The sequence below is a fragment of the Penicillium hordei genome, assembly GCF_028827395.1.
Source record: "Penicillium hordei strain IBT 12815 chromosome Unknown utg000005l_segment0_segment0, whole genome shotgun sequence".
NCBI lineage: Eukaryota > Fungi > Ascomycota > Eurotiomycetes > Eurotiales > Aspergillaceae > Penicillium > Penicillium hordei.
The window spans coordinates 2,774,399-2,789,062 of record NW_026623146.1 but is presented as its reverse complement, the minus strand read 5'-3'; the positions used below and the strand labels follow the sequence as shown (position 1 = coordinate 2,789,062).

At 45.4% G+C, this 14,664-nt stretch overlaps 6 protein-coding genes across 6 annotated transcripts; 2 read left to right on the top strand and 4 right to left on the bottom strand.

Moving 5' to 3' along the window:
- Positions 1 to 107: 107 nt before the first annotated feature.
- On the bottom strand, positions 108 to 714 carry N7537_009980 (TspO/MBR family protein; the record flags this gene model as incomplete). The annotated part of the gene is made up of 2 exons (XM_056901034.1): positions 108 to 556; positions 612 to 714. 2 exons carry the CDS (start codon positions 712 to 714, stop codon positions 108 to 110), a joined length of 552 nt encoding a protein of 183 aa, XP_056749702.1.
- Positions 715 to 2,569: 1,855 nt separating this feature from the next.
- Positions 2,570 to 5,186, top strand: N7537_009979 (ankyrin repeat and protein kinase domain-containing protein; the record flags this gene model as incomplete). The annotated part of the gene is made up of 2 exons (XM_056901033.1): positions 2,570 to 3,157; positions 3,219 to 5,186. The coding sequence occupies 2 exons, from the start codon at positions 2,570 to 2,572 to the stop codon at positions 5,184 to 5,186; spliced, it is 2,556 nt and encodes an 851-aa protein (XP_056749701.1).
- A 158-nt stretch (positions 5,187 to 5,344) lies between these two features.
- N7537_009978 (uncharacterized protein) lies at positions 5,345 to 7,188 on the bottom strand (the record flags this gene model as incomplete). The annotated part of the gene is made up of 9 exons (XM_056901032.1): positions 5,345 to 5,460; positions 5,531 to 5,576; positions 5,626 to 5,665; positions 5,720 to 5,837; positions 5,891 to 6,157; positions 6,232 to 6,346; positions 6,424 to 6,856; positions 6,916 to 6,994; positions 7,098 to 7,188. 9 exons carry the CDS (start codon positions 7,186 to 7,188, stop codon positions 5,345 to 5,347), a joined length of 1,305 nt encoding a protein of 434 aa, XP_056749700.1.
- A 169-nt stretch (positions 7,189 to 7,357) lies between these two features.
- N7537_009977 (uncharacterized protein) lies at positions 7,358 to 7,946 on the bottom strand (the record flags this gene model as incomplete). The annotated part of the gene is made up of 3 exons (XM_056901031.1): positions 7,358 to 7,520; positions 7,573 to 7,848; positions 7,912 to 7,946. 3 exons carry the CDS (start codon positions 7,944 to 7,946, stop codon positions 7,358 to 7,360), a joined length of 474 nt encoding a protein of 157 aa, XP_056749699.1.
- A 1,986-nt stretch (positions 7,947 to 9,932) lies between these two features.
- On the top strand, positions 9,933 to 11,601 carry N7537_009976 (uncharacterized protein; the record flags this gene model as incomplete). The annotated part of the gene is made up of 7 exons (XM_056901030.1): positions 9,933 to 10,008; positions 10,066 to 10,162; positions 10,225 to 10,412; positions 10,468 to 10,766; positions 10,817 to 11,125; positions 11,179 to 11,322; positions 11,377 to 11,601. 7 exons carry the CDS (start codon positions 9,933 to 9,935, stop codon positions 11,599 to 11,601), a joined length of 1,338 nt encoding a protein of 445 aa, XP_056749698.1.
- A 1,631-nt stretch (positions 11,602 to 13,232) lies between these two features.
- N7537_009975 (uncharacterized protein) lies at positions 13,233 to 13,637 on the bottom strand (the record flags this gene model as incomplete). Its single annotated transcript, XM_056901029.1, has 1 exon — positions 13,233 to 13,637. One exon carries the CDS (start codon positions 13,635 to 13,637, stop codon positions 13,233 to 13,235), a length of 405 nt encoding a protein of 134 aa, XP_056749697.1.
- Positions 13,638 to 14,664: the final 1,027 nt, after the last annotated feature.

Below are 14,664 nucleotides of genomic sequence, written 5' to 3'. Positions count from 1 at the left end.
TTCAATTTGGGGGGAGGGGGTTCCTTGTCCCATTTGCTCCTTAATTTTGATGTGTGATTTGATTTCTGATATCGTATGAAATACACTCTATGTTGTACAATGTTGTTCTACTCTAACCGCTCCTTCTCAGTAAGCACTGTCCATCCATTTAGAATACCACACCCGGCGTTGAGATACGCTGCATATCCGAGCCACGCAGCGTAGGGAACAAGACACCAGAAAGCGGTCCGATCGGCCGTCCACCAGTTGACCATTAGAGCACCCACGTTACCCGCCAATAGGGCCAGATCTCCCAAGGCTACGGCCGGTCGTCCCAGCCGGAAGAAGAGGGGCATCCAGAGGAAATTCAAGGCCAATTGCATGGTGTAGAGGGTCTGGGCAGTGGAATTGGCATCACGGACAGCTAGAGAAAAAGATCGCGACGCAGTGGTGGTGGCGTGGTGAGAGGCGTAACCCATCAACCCATAAAGAAGGATCCAGGCCGGTGCGAAGAGCCATCCTGGGGGACTGTAGGGCGGCTGCTTCAGCTGCTTGTAGGTTTCACGATTTTGCTTTCCTGCAGAGTCGTTAATGATTGTCTGTAATCGTCACCCGTCCCGAGATCGACTTACGATTGGTCAAGAGGGCTACTGTAGTCCCTGCGGTGATTGGGGTCGCAACTGCCAGGTAGGGATTGGTGAGGAGAACATGAGGCAGAGCGAAAGACCAAGGCATTTTGGCGAATGGAATGAAATCAAATCAAACTATATTCGAACTCTACAATCTAGAGTATTTAAAGAACAAAATGCGAAGTCACCGAAATCTACCAGTTTTTGCCCCTACGTCATCCCCTACCTTGGCACCGCCCACAAGCCACCAAGAAGAGTCAATAGCCACCCTTCATCAGCTGTTTAAGTTTTTGGTTTCATTTTCAATTTTATTTTCATATATTCATGGACATGGAAAAGAGATCAATGACGGTGAAATCAAGGTAAGGTGGAACCGATGTGAGAAACCATATCCAGGTTGGTTTTCAAAATTTAGATGATAGTTGGAGACGGCAATCGCGGTTGAGCAGTCTAATATTGACACTTTTTCTCTGGGCTTCATTATTTGCTCATCGTTATCAACCGCAATGCCTCTGCGATCGTTGAATCTCCATGGTTGGGGAACGAATCAAAAGGCAATCTACTAACACTGCTTATTGGGGATCCAAAGCACTCATTTCCCTTTACATTTTACACGCACAACTATGCAAGCATCCATCTTCTATTTCCTCGAAGGCGACATCGATTCAGATACTGGCTCTGGTATCGCCGGTCGCTATAAAGGACTGTACTACAGCTACTACCGATCTCCACATACCTTTCCGCTCGAGGATAGTGACGACTCAGATATTCTAAAGGCGTACGAATAACTTAATAAAACCGTTGCCCTAGAAGGTCCGTTGAATAGCGTTTTAGGCTTCTCCTATAGTGGGTCTTGGCTGCTAGGTTTATAATACACTATGCTAAGATATACCCGAATGAACCGGCGCTATTCGGATATACTATCTCTAGCAATTCTCTCCGGTTATTCCGTATAGACCCTAGTGAACTTCCTATTATAGAAGAAGGATTGACAGGGTATATCCTTATCCCCAGTGTATATATTGCTAGGACGGAAGACCCTATTCTATGAGATGCTCGGTGAGCAGGATCCTGAGCGTCCTTATAAGGCGGCAGCAGCCAGGGAAATTCGCATCGCCTAAAGTTCGGTACATACAGGTACATATATAGTCACTGAGCGGCTCGACCCTTGTGCCGGGGTTATGCAGGGGTAAGCAGCTTATGTTACTCAAGCATGTTTGGTAGCATAGTAATATTTATATTGGTGAGAACTGTGCCTGTATCTATGTTCTCCAATATAAACAATGGCGATCACCTCGAGCTCGGACGCAATGACGCAGTGGCGTAGCGCACTTACTACTGTAGTCTTTACTGCCTAACAATTCCCCCTCTCGTTGGGCAGAATGGAATCATTTGTGAGGCGTTTTCATTAATATAATGAATACTCTTTCATGAAAAATAAGTTGCCTCCGACTTCATAATGAAAGAACCAACTATATCTATGGGTTGAGATACCGAGTTACTCCACACTCTTAGGGGGAAGGGGAACCCTTGGGCTTCCCCGCGCGAACTATTCCGATGCCAACGGGGCTCAAATCTCGGTTTATTACCAACCTATCGTTACTATATTGGTTTTATGAAAAAAAAAAAAAAAGGCAACGAGGCAAGACACAATAAACCCAACAACTCTTGAAACTGCGCCGCACTTCTGCGCCCCATGATCTTGGCAGGTAAAGATCAAAAATGGAGGGCTGTGTCGTTATAATTGTGAATCTTTTGCTGTTTCCAAGCTTTCTGCTGACATCCATCTCTTTCTGGCTTCAGCTTCTCTCCCTCCCCCCCCCCCCCCCCCTTTTGCCGCACACTCTTCATCGAATGCCCTTCCTCGAACAAACCTATATTGACATAATCAGGCTACGCTCACGACGAAGATTACTTTCGCCCTGCTCTTGCTGACCATTTTGTTGGTCAGCCCCGTCCCAATGAGCTTAGGGGATATTCACAAGAGGTTAAAGGAAGCGATATACAACTACGGCACACCAGAGGCATTTATCCCTTACGACAGGGTCCGAGAGGTATGGGCCGGGGATCGGCTGGAACGGTTTCTGATGGCCCATGATCCAACCCTGCATCCATCACATATAGATGAAGCGCGAGAGGGCTTGCTGTGTATGATATCCATCCTCGCCGGTGTCGTTCCTCGAGATTGGTCAGGATGGTCGAGGTTCAAACAAATTTTCTTCCCGCCAAATAATGTTGACCGCGATCGTCGCCGCGACAAAAATATCCCCAATTTCACCAAGAAGGAACTTAAAGATAACTCCTTTCTTGGCGATACCAACCTGGCCACCCACTTCGTGGGTCATATGTGGACTTACTTTCCAATAGTCCTCAATGAGAATAGAGAGGTTTCTTATGGAAAGCATGAACGGTTGCCACTGCGGCAGGAGAAGGAGCCTGTGGTTCGAGACGGTGGCTTCGGGGAAGTGACCAGGGAGATCATACCTCCGAACCATATTATCCTGGGCCATGTGGGTGATCACCGGGGTATACCCGAGGCGCCTTATTCAGTAAGTTTCATGGTGCATGACCTGACACGGCTAGTCACTTACGGGTTTCTTTTCCTTGTAGAAGGAACTCATAGTTGCCCGAAAACGTTTCCCCGAGAAGAGATTTCAGGTTGAAATGAAACAATTGAAACTTCTCCGATCAAGCCCGACCAAGCACGAGCGAATCGTTTCCCATCTTGCGATGTTTTTCATTGGAAAGGACTTGAACATCATCATGCCATGGGCACACATGGACTTGGAAGATTTCTTGACCGGAGGTTACAATGAGATGCCAAGTACCACAGATCTCCTGAAAGATCTAATCCAGGAGTCCAGAGGGGTTGCATCTGCCATTCACTTCCTCCACAAAAATCTCCAACTTGAAAGTCTAGGGGAGGACTCTCGCCACGTAGCTATCTGCCACGCAGATCTCAAGCCCCGGAATATTTTGGTATTCGAGCAGGAGGGCTCTTCTACTGGAGTTTGGCGAATTTCCGACTTCGGCGTCTCGCGAGTAGCAAAGCGTGTTCTATCAGGAACTGGGAGGCGTGACTCAGGATACTCCGCTAGCCTAATTGACCATCCTCCCAGAGGGGGTCCCTACCGGGCACCAGAAGCTACTTCTCAACGAAGGAGCGACGTCTGGTCGTTCGGGTGCATACTGGTGCGCGTTTTCGCCTTGGGTCTTGATCCTGAAAGTCTGCCCGAACTTGACGAAAGGCGAAAGGAATCGCCCGACGGACACGCCTTCGACGATTCTTTCTATCGAGGAGAACCCCCAGCTCTTAACTCTACTGTCAAAACTTGGATTGAGGAGTTGTCAACCCGATATCGCTCTTCCCTCAACCCGGATGTCCCTGAGAAAATGCAGAATCTTCTAAGCTCAATGCTTCAGATAGATTTCCAGCAACGCGCATCGGCACGTGATGTTCGAACCGGTTTACAAGCACTTTATCACTCTCACACACGTTCAAAATCTGATACGTTGCCGTCTACTCAGATTAATCTGCGAGACTCACTAAGCGGATCTTCAACCATGTCAGGCATGTCTCAAAGCAGTACTGATTTTACCAGTATCAGCATAAACCACCCACCTCGGTCAGTAAAAGACGTGGGCGTTCTTGTCAATGTCATGAAATACGAGGACATCAACCAAGTCCGTCAAATTCTGGAAGACGAGGTTGATGTTGAACAGACCTACGAGGGAGACCGACCTTTGATCCATGCTATTAAAATGACCAATGCTGCTATAATCAAAGAGCTTTCCAAGTATCAACGAAAATCTCACAACCGAAACTTGGACGTACGAACCCTCTCGTCCCACAACCAAACGCCACTCTATCTTGCCGTTGGCATGGGTGATGTCGACACTGTAAGAGCTGTGATGGATGCTGATCTCGATCCTGATATTGATGCGGAAACCGGTTCTGACTCCAACGCCGGTACCAAATCTCTGTTGAACGAACTGTGCGAGGGCAAAACTCCACTCATGCACGCAGCCTTCCTTGGTCATGCCAGCGTTGTCTCATTTCTTTTGGAGAGAGGTGCAGACTACAGAATCTGCGTCCAACAAGAGAAGTTTAACTGCCTTCACTTTGCGGTGAAACCCGGCAATCGAGCCCAAGCAGACGTCATCAAGGCCTTTAAGCGCAAGATGGTCTTTGATCAGCTTCCGCCTGATGCTACAGTCGATGGCGAAGGAACTCTATCAAAACAGAAATCATATCCGACGCCAATGATGCTGCACATCAACCTTGCGCCGGAGGATTCATATAGCTCTTTAGGGCCAGACTCTGTGTGGGGCAGAAAGTTCAAGGCACTGTTGGACGGGGGAGCAGATTTGAATAGAACATACAACTCAGGACTCCGCAATTTGGAGAAGAACTCTTTGCAATATGCTGTACAGGAAGCGAAGCCCGTGCTTGTCCAGGTGCTTGTTGGTGCGGGTGCAACCCTTCCAATGGGCTACGTTATACCACCAGGAAGCTCTCGCGACATGAAGAAATTGCTCAAGAATGTACTGAGAGAACGTCCGCGCACAAGGTCTTAATTTTTACATGATAATGATTTCTCATTTGTTGTTGGTTTTATTGCCTCTGGTTCTAAAACCCCCATCATTCGACTTTTAAATATTCAACTGTGAATTAACACCTTTTCATTAATATTGACAAAAGGCACCTCCTACATATTTATGACATTTTCAATAAATTATACATCTTGTCTGCCTCGCAGAGCTATATCCCAACAATCTCCCTGGCGTGATGGCCTTCCATAGAGGGGACTGCTCAAGTGGTTCCGAACATGTTCTTCTGTTGCTCGACCGACTATGATATTATCAGCATATAATCATGGCAATGAAAAGCCCTCCCAGTTGGAGTAAGAATAAAGCCTTACATATCGAGTTCATGTCCTCTAGTGATACGTCCTTGGTTTCGGGGACCTGAATTATTAGCCTGAAACGCAGTGCAAAAGAGACCGACGAGACTAACCAAGAAGAAAATCAAGACGAGTGCCAATAAATTCAAGCCTCTGTAATATAAGTCAGTACTTAAGCAGATGAAGCATTAGAAAGAGTAATCTCACGAGAAGAAGAAGAGAAGATTCCCCTCGCCGTGGAATTTACTGGTCAACTGAGGCACAAAGAGTACTAAAAGCCCGAGACCAAGGAAATTGACCATAACACTGAAACTCATTCCCACCTCTGTCATTTATTAGTCCACGCCAATGGTAATGAGAATGGGAGGATCAAGTTACCGCGTACGCACAGAGGGAAAACCTCTGCACTCAATGTAAATGGAATGGGCCCAGCACCAATCGAGTAGCAAAAGACGAAAGGTACGCAGCTAAATACTGCTACCAGGATTAATCGAGTATTGTGTGCCTCGATTTTGAAAAAGCCGCTGACTGATATCAGACTCAAAAGCATCCCAAGAAATGAACCTAGTAGCAGAGGTCGGCGTCCACGCGAGTCGATAAAGATATATGCAGGCAAAGTGAAAAGGAAGTTTGCTAGACCAAAAGCTTTTTTTTTTTTTTTTTTTTGCAAATTAGTTGAAACCCTACGGAGTCATGATGTTCTTTTCATAATCACATACCGAAATTGTACCATTTGACGACCGTGAGAGAAGTAAACAAGGCGTCACTAGGCTTGGTCGAGCTACTCTGGTCGCTATGTAAAAGTTCGGATGAGTAGAAGGCCAAAACATTGATCTGTTGGTTTTATTTGAAAGGATTAGCTGTCAGTCAAGTGCAAAGAAGACTCGAGACGTGTATGTAGCGAAACTTACACCACATAGTTGTTGCGACGCCATTACTAGCAAAGCCACCGTGCACGCTCTTCGAGTTCGTGGATTTGTGGCAAGACACATCATCCGCTTGAAGAAATTGCCTCTGTTGATCCAACTTTGGTAGGCGTAGATCCTTTCTCGTTCTGACCACCACGATTCCTCTTTGTGGGGATTCCATATTGTGATAGCCTCAGTTTGAAGTTGAGCGTGAATGTAGTAAAGATCTCGGGCAGCTTGGATGGGTGTTCCTCGGAGCTCGAGGAGGCTTTTATATGCATCGGCATATCGGTTCCTCTGTATCAGGAATCGGGGCGACTCCGGACACATGAACACCAAAAAGAGAAGAACGATGGCGGGAATTATTGCGGTCGCCAAGAGTACTCTCCAACTGTCCATAACAATAAGTGCACAGAAGAAACCGAGAAATATTCCACTGGAAGAAAGTTAGGTAATGGCTTGTAAAGTGAACTTGTAAAGAGAGTTCAAACGTACAGCGCATCAAAAAGTTGCCACAACATCAAGATTTTACCTCGATGTTTATCAGGTGCTGCTTCGGCGGCAAATATAGGGGCTATTGAAGCTTTTGATCCGATCTATGCAGGTGGAAGTGTGTCAGATAGTAGGACGTTGAACTGGTATGGAACAGAGAGAAATAGAAAACAGGATCAACATACCCCCACACCAAGAAGTACTCGACAGGCCAGTAGTGTCTTCCATGAATGGCAATGAGCTGTTCCTGTGTTCAATATCCGGATCAGTCACCATCAAGCAGCCTTCGGGGGCAAAATACTACCTATCACAACAGCAACACAGAAAATAGCAGAAAGAAAGAGCGCGGGGCGTCTCCCAAATCTTTCTTGGAGTGGATCGCTCAACCATGTTCCTCTGTGGTCTAGTTTAGAGCTGGATGAAAAGTAACATGTTGTGATTGTTCTCAATTGGGTTGGAGTGGGGAGACAACATACATAAGACTGCCGGAAAGCCAAGGAGCTGCATTGATGAATCCAATCAAAAGCATGTCACGACCAGTATCAAGGCCGAGGTCATCTTGCCACTTCAAAAGCGCGCTGCCATTGATTGTTGATTGCTGCCATCCCCTATCACAAATGTCAAAACAATACACCAAGTTGACATGCATGATGGACATACTGTGTGATTGCCGCACAGGCCGTGGCCATAACGGTAACAAGGAGACCCCTAGTTTGCAAGAACGACAAATATTTCTCCGAGCTCTCCCTGCTTAAAGTCTCCAACTCCGCGGGGGTAAGCCCGGACGGGACATTGCGCAATCGGTGCTTTGCGAGTCTCGCGCCGTTGATAAGGGTTCGCAAATCGACGACAATATCGAGGCTAAGATTACTGTGGAAAGCTCTGACATCGGCCTCTAATTCGGAGGATTCTGTATTGTCGAGTGGGTTATCTGTTCTGATTGATCAAAGCCATTAGAGGGTTTTTGATATGACAGGGTTTGGGAGTATGATGTGTTACGTTGGGCGACCCCAGTGTTGGGCATCTGCACTCATCTTGCAGCCTCGCCAATCGGCACTTTTGTGACGACTTGACAGATCCTGGTATATAACAGAGTAACCAGGGGGGAATAACTGGTGAGATCTTTGTGAGATGGCTAGAAGTATGGGTCCTGGGACCAGGTGGAATAAACCTCTTGCTGAGTCAATAAAGAGTTGAGAGGATTTGGAAGAGTCTCCAAATTTCTACATAACTTCTTCTACGGAGTACACATTGTGACCATAATTTTAACACTAAGGCTCACAGGGTGGATTTGCAGTTGATCTGACGTCTTTCCAAAAAGCGAACGGACCACACCAAAAGCCACCCTATGATAAACTGCACTAAATTCGTACTAGGAAGGACCTTCGGGAGATAGAGGCTGAATAGCTACTCCGTACAAAGAAGTAAGTTGCGGTTATCGGCGGAAGACAACCTTGGGAGGCTGGGAGGTTAGTTTAATACGTAGCTCTCCAGAATTACCCCGTGCTTACTGCGGCTATCTTTCCCCACGTGGATTTTCCCAAGAAATATGGCTGATGCACATGTTAATGCCAGATATAAGTAGAAATGGGCGATACCGCATGCGAATCGATCCCCGAAATCTGGGTAATTTGCTTTTTTTTTACCCCTCACCAATTTCTGCGGGTGAAATTAACAAAGGTCACACAATATGCACCTATAGGCGTATGCCGCGTCGTCGCGGGAACCAAAACATGCGTCGGCGACCACGAGATGGCAGAGCTGGTGCATGAGGGAGAGGCTGGAAAACGAATAATTGGCTGATTTTGAGTATTACAGCCGCACTTGTGTCTTTAATGGAACAAACCCCGTGGGTGCGTGGCGTCTGATGACATATATCGATGAAATTAAAACATTCGTAAGTTCTTGGCATGATCTTAGGGCTTTACGAAGCGGCTCTTCGGAAGACGAATTTGGTACTGGTACGGAGGTGATAACCCTTCTCATTGATTCCATTAAATTTTACTCTTCTTGTCTTGGGGTCCTGATCCGCATTATGCTAGAGTATACTCCGGACTTGGCCCCAAAATTCCAGTCAACACAGCCTCACCCCCAAAATGTCTTCAATCCGTTCACCAACTGGACCGGTTTCGACCACACTCAGAGAAGGAATAAGCGGTTATATTGACCGCTCAAAGCTTGAGAGTAGGCTTTACGAGTTATTTGGGTGCAATATCGAAGTTGTAGTGAGCAAATACTGTTCTCCATAGAGGCTTGATGGGAAGGCTAAAGCCAATCTTACAGTATTTTTGCGGCCGAATTACTTTTCTAGCACCACGAGAAGTGGAAGAGGCAAGTCTCCCGTGATCTGAGCATAATATTGCTTGTCTTTTGCTAACATGATTTCTCTCTATCTAGTACGAGATATCGTACGCAGATTTTATCAATGTCATAGTATTCTGCACGAGGGCTAACATTTAGTTTAAATAGGGACCTCTGCGAGGATGAACGGGTTAACTAGGGCTGAAGAACCAGCTTTATACGATGTTTCTTGAACTTATTTTCAGCGATCCGAGTTATTTGCTTTTTGAATGAATTTGCCTCAACCTTGGAATCTGCCTTGGCTTAGATCCTAAAGGGGGTGCCTCCTGTTGGTATCCAAGCGGCTGCACCTTGCATGGCTGCGCCCGGCCTCAGCCCTCCCACCCCCATTTTCAAAGTGGGCGTGATGGGAAAAAATATATCTGAGATTTAGATCACATAGCCTAAAATTGACTAATGTGACCTGTGCTGCGGGTAAAGGATATGGGCTTCTCATTAGTCGGGTGCGAACTGCCTGTATTTGGCCTTGTTTTCTAGGATAATGTATTAATGAACCTCTAGTATAACACGCTAAAGTGTTTCAACTTTTCATTGTTCTTATCTAAGCCCGGGATTCACATTTAAGGCTTGGTTCCCTCGGGTGTCTGGGATCCTGCAAAATCTTTCCCAAAGCCTGGTTGCATCGAACAGAGAATTCTCCATAGAATTTCCCAATAAAGATGACCACCAATTCAATATATTCTACATTCTGTCCCCCTGGCAATCTAGCTGGCATATCTGTTTACCAGAGCGATGGTGTGCTTCAAATTATTTGAACAAACTGAATGGGTGCTGACCTTTGTGCCTCAATAGTTGACACATCACATACGCTCATTGCTCGTGTTTTCAACAACAGCGGCTTATTCCAAGAACATATTTCAACCACACCACTTCCAAAGTTACGTATCATGTAAGATTTATATTAAATTATAAATTCTTTCCCTGTCTTACTCTGATTTCTGTGGGATCCAGCTCCATACACTCCAAGTCATCAATCTTGCCGCTCCAAATCTCAAGGGATGCTCTACAGACGCTCAAGGACACCTATAGTATTGGTGACGAGTTATGGAACTTGACTTCGACATTCGGGGACAAACCCATGAGTGCAGCTGTAGGTGAAGGAGGAATGAAAGTACAAAGTGGCGAGAATGGTATTCAAGGTGAGCACTCCCCAGAACTTTTTCACGCACCAAATGGCCTTACACAATATGTTAGATATCTCTTACAGACTCACATTTCCAACGCCACTGCCAGGGGGAGTTCACAGGTGGACTATGCGCCAAATGGCTGTTTTCCACCACCATGATCCTAACGACCTTCAAAATCTCTGGATCTTCTTTCATGTCCGTTCTGATACACCCATGCAGAAAGAAATTGAGAAATATGCCTCGCTTTCCCAGCAGGGGCTGCGCTCAGACCATGCGTGGTATGCACTTCATTCTGCGGCTTTCTCTTCTTATCTGGATAATTGGCGCTCCTATATGAACAGCTTAGGTCACAAAGTGGATAGACATGTCAGTATCTACTAATACTTACTCCTTAGAATTTCTGACCGTTATTTCAGACTGATGAATCCCTGGACTTCATTTTGAGAAATGTCGATCGCATTTTGACTGCTGGGGGTGCAACCAACTTGACGGATATTCACAACACACGCGACCTTTTAGTGCCTACCTCATACAGATTGAGGGTAATATTGGACACTCTCGCAAAATTAGGTGATTTGAGCAGTGTTCTGAGTTCACAGCATAACAGTGCAGACAACGGCTTTCAAAAACTTGTCACGTGTGTGGGATACCACAAAGATCGTCTAGAGGGGTGTGTTGTTGGGGTAGACGTGCTGAAGGAGAAGGTTAAGGACATATTAAACATGGTAAGCCAAAACATCCGGAATATAGTCACTAAATCCGCTGACCGGCATTCAAGTCTACATTAGGGTTGGATGTCAGGATGACTCACGAGATACTCGACCTCAACAACCGAATGGTTCAATTGAATGACCGCATGATTAGGGCCAACAAGGTGGTCGCTTTCCTGACGGTTATTTATTTACCCGCAAGCCTTGCATCGGTAGGAGTTCTACCTCAATGCCCCAAAATATAATTTGTTCTCACCACTTAATAGTCTATCTTCGGGATGAACTTGTTCAAGTTCGATGATGGGACAACTGAAGAATTCCAAGTATCTAGGAAAATCTGGATCTATGTTGTTGCAACATTTACCTTGGCAATTGTTACAATGGGCATGTCGCATCTATGGTCTCACAAAGAGCAGATACTAAGGCGTAGTTTGTGCTTCCCGAAGCTCAGAATATATCAGGAGACCAAGGAGATGTCGAGTGATACTTAACGAGTTACGTTTGGGTGAATATGTCGAAATCTTTCATTTGACCGGCTCAGTTGGACAGACGTTGATTTTCGGGGGAATTCGAATGGCAAAACGCTCTTGCCATGTGAGAACAGATAGACTGCATTGCTTTTATCAGAACTAGACATTCTTGCGTTTATAACTTCACATAGATGGCGGATGGGGTGTATCTAGAAGTGAAAGTTGGGAAAGGTCACGATTCATTGTCTCGGCCGAGTAGCTTGCCATGAATCGAAAAAAAGAGATCCAAGGACTCATCGTTCATTTTGAGAAAACTGAAATGGATGATGTGCATAGTTGCAGAGAACGCGAGTTGTAGCAGCTGGGTCCTATTAGCACATCGGCATCCTGGGCCACCATTCTATAGTCACAGTTTTGTTTTGAGCCGCCTAAGCGACAGTGATCGCCTCCACACTCCCGGCTGATATCGTAATAGAGTTAGTTAACTTTAGATTAATCTGACGGGTCTTACCAGTTTGGCCAGTTTGCCATCCCTTTCTAGAACATATAGATCCCTTCACGCCGCCGGTACTCTTGGCATCACACTATTCGCTATATCTAACATCGGTTACCTTCGTGATCTTATTAATAGCCTTGATGAAGCAAAATATATAATACAATATGTGACTTTCTGGTCTGACTTAGAAGCATAATATAGCTTCCGCTCTCTGCTCTCAAGAATCCCTAGATCTCTAATGATAAGACATGAGTTGTAGCGAAAGAAAATCTAGAGAAAACTGGTGTTACTAAAGTCATGAACAAATATAGGTAGGTATACATGAACTTTTCTAAGAAGCTTAAGTACTGGACAAAACATTCTACCACTACAAAGCTTTCTCCTGGAGATCGATGGTTAGTAGGGTTATAGAACAAAGAAAAGACCCGGACCTTTAGGACATACTAGGTCCATTCTTATTAAGCCATCGGCTAGTTCACAATTGAAAGCACCTAGTTGTATGTGATATGTCTTCATACTAAAAAGGGAGGTACTAATTAAGAGCTTAAAGGATAATTTTGATCTGGTCCGAAAATACGTCTAAAACTATACGCTGGGAGATAGGTATAACCACGATCTCTCGAGAACGCTATCTAGAAGCATATCAAAGTTACAAAGATAAGCTAAGACGAAGCCCTTTAGAGCATGAACGCACTCGAAACACAATGACGACGGATCTCAGCGAACTTTGGCTATCTAAGAGACCAGAGAGCAGGCACGTTCACTAACTAGAAGATGACCAAATTACCTTCAGAATTATTTCCTATGTACTCTCGAAATCGTGGATCCCAGAGGTCGGCAATATATATGAGGTTACTTTTTCAGGTAGTCAAGCGGTATGTAGATCGGCCATAATACGGGCACTAATAATTGGAATGGCAGTCGCACATAAGGGAGGGCCATCTATCAGATATATTTATAGGGAGTAAATCAAATGCTATCTCTTAGGTTTTTATTAGCGTTGGGCCGTTCGCTTACACCTTAACTCGCATTTTACAATGCTCTTGGACGTTCATACCTTTCTAGACGTTAGGATCTACTGCTATAATCTAAAGTCTATAGTGCTACATGTATTCGTAAGAAGCTCATCGAAAGGTTGCGGAACTTGATACACATTCTACTCTAAATCTTCCTCCGAGCTATCGAAAGAAACCGAAAGTTGCTTATCTCCTAAAGAATCAGAGTCATTATCCGTCAACTCGACTCCTTCGTTCTCCGAAGATTCCTCCGACGATTCCTCCGAAGATGAGTCTTTATCACCCTGAGATTCCCTAGAGACAAGTCTATCTTGGGTGAATTCGTGATCCTCTTTATTCCGAGTCAGTTGTGATGACTCCGGAGCGTTCCGAGACCTCTCCTCTGTAAGAACAACCTCTCTCCAAACGTCGCTTCCCCAGGAAGAAAAAGAATCACTATCGTCGTCCTGGCGAGCTCTTTTAATTCTATGCTTGTCTGAGAAGCTAGAAGACTCATCAGAACTGTCATCTCTTGCTCGTCTATACCCGGCTAGGCCGGAAGGCATAGAAGTGACCTGATTTTGAGGTTCATGGTCTGGTTAATTAGTAACTATGATTTCACTCCGTTCGCTCTTTTCTTACTTATTATTAATATATCACCGGTTGTGCTTGAAATTCTCCCAAAATGAGCACCACCTCCAGTGGTTGTTGTATTGTTAATTTCTTGTGATTGAGCTGTCAGTGAATTCTACCCACGTAAATGATTGCTTCTTACTTACCCAGTGAAGATTGATCTGCTATAGCAGATCCCGTGTTATGGCCCACCTGAAGTCCATAGTTTCCACCATCAAAGGAGGCGGATGCCATATCCAGACTACCACTCGTTATCTTGAGGGTACACGAAGGGGCTACTTGCCTCTTAGCTCAAAGCGGGGCCCTTGGACTCGTCGTCAGGTGATTTCACGGCCCCTTGAGATCCGCTAAGTCGACCACAGACTAGCGTGTTTTAGGATTGGGTTTAGGAAAGAGTACAAGAAAGTAGAATGGCGAAAAACATTTCGAGCACGTCTGTAAAAGCATAAGAAGTGACACTCAATCTCAGCTCACCCAAGCTCATCAGAGAGAAGCCTCTTCGTTCTTCCTTCGCATCGAAAAGTGAAGTACGTCTGAAGATATCTCATAACTGCCCTTGTAGCTCGCATTGTCTCGGCTTCAGTTGGCTCGGAAGCAAGGCGCGAATGGAGAGGGACATTTTGGATATCTAAACGGTTATTCACAATTTCATATGTGGCTTCACTAGCCGGGATCTTTCATATTTTCGCATCATCTTTTTCATAAGGCTGGAACAAACACTTTTTTCTGTTATCAAGAAAGTCAGGGTCTACGGCGTCAAACTCATTGACTAGGTAGAGGATGCGAGCTGTCTCTTCATCATGAGCCGCACAATTCTCCAACAGACATACTTATGAATATCCTACATAGAATTTAAATCTTGGATTGGGGTCTGTTGAAGTATTACAAGTTGAAGGAATACCTTGACACATCAGGTAAAGCCTTGCCTGGAACTGCTGTTTCAGGCAGACGTACCTATAG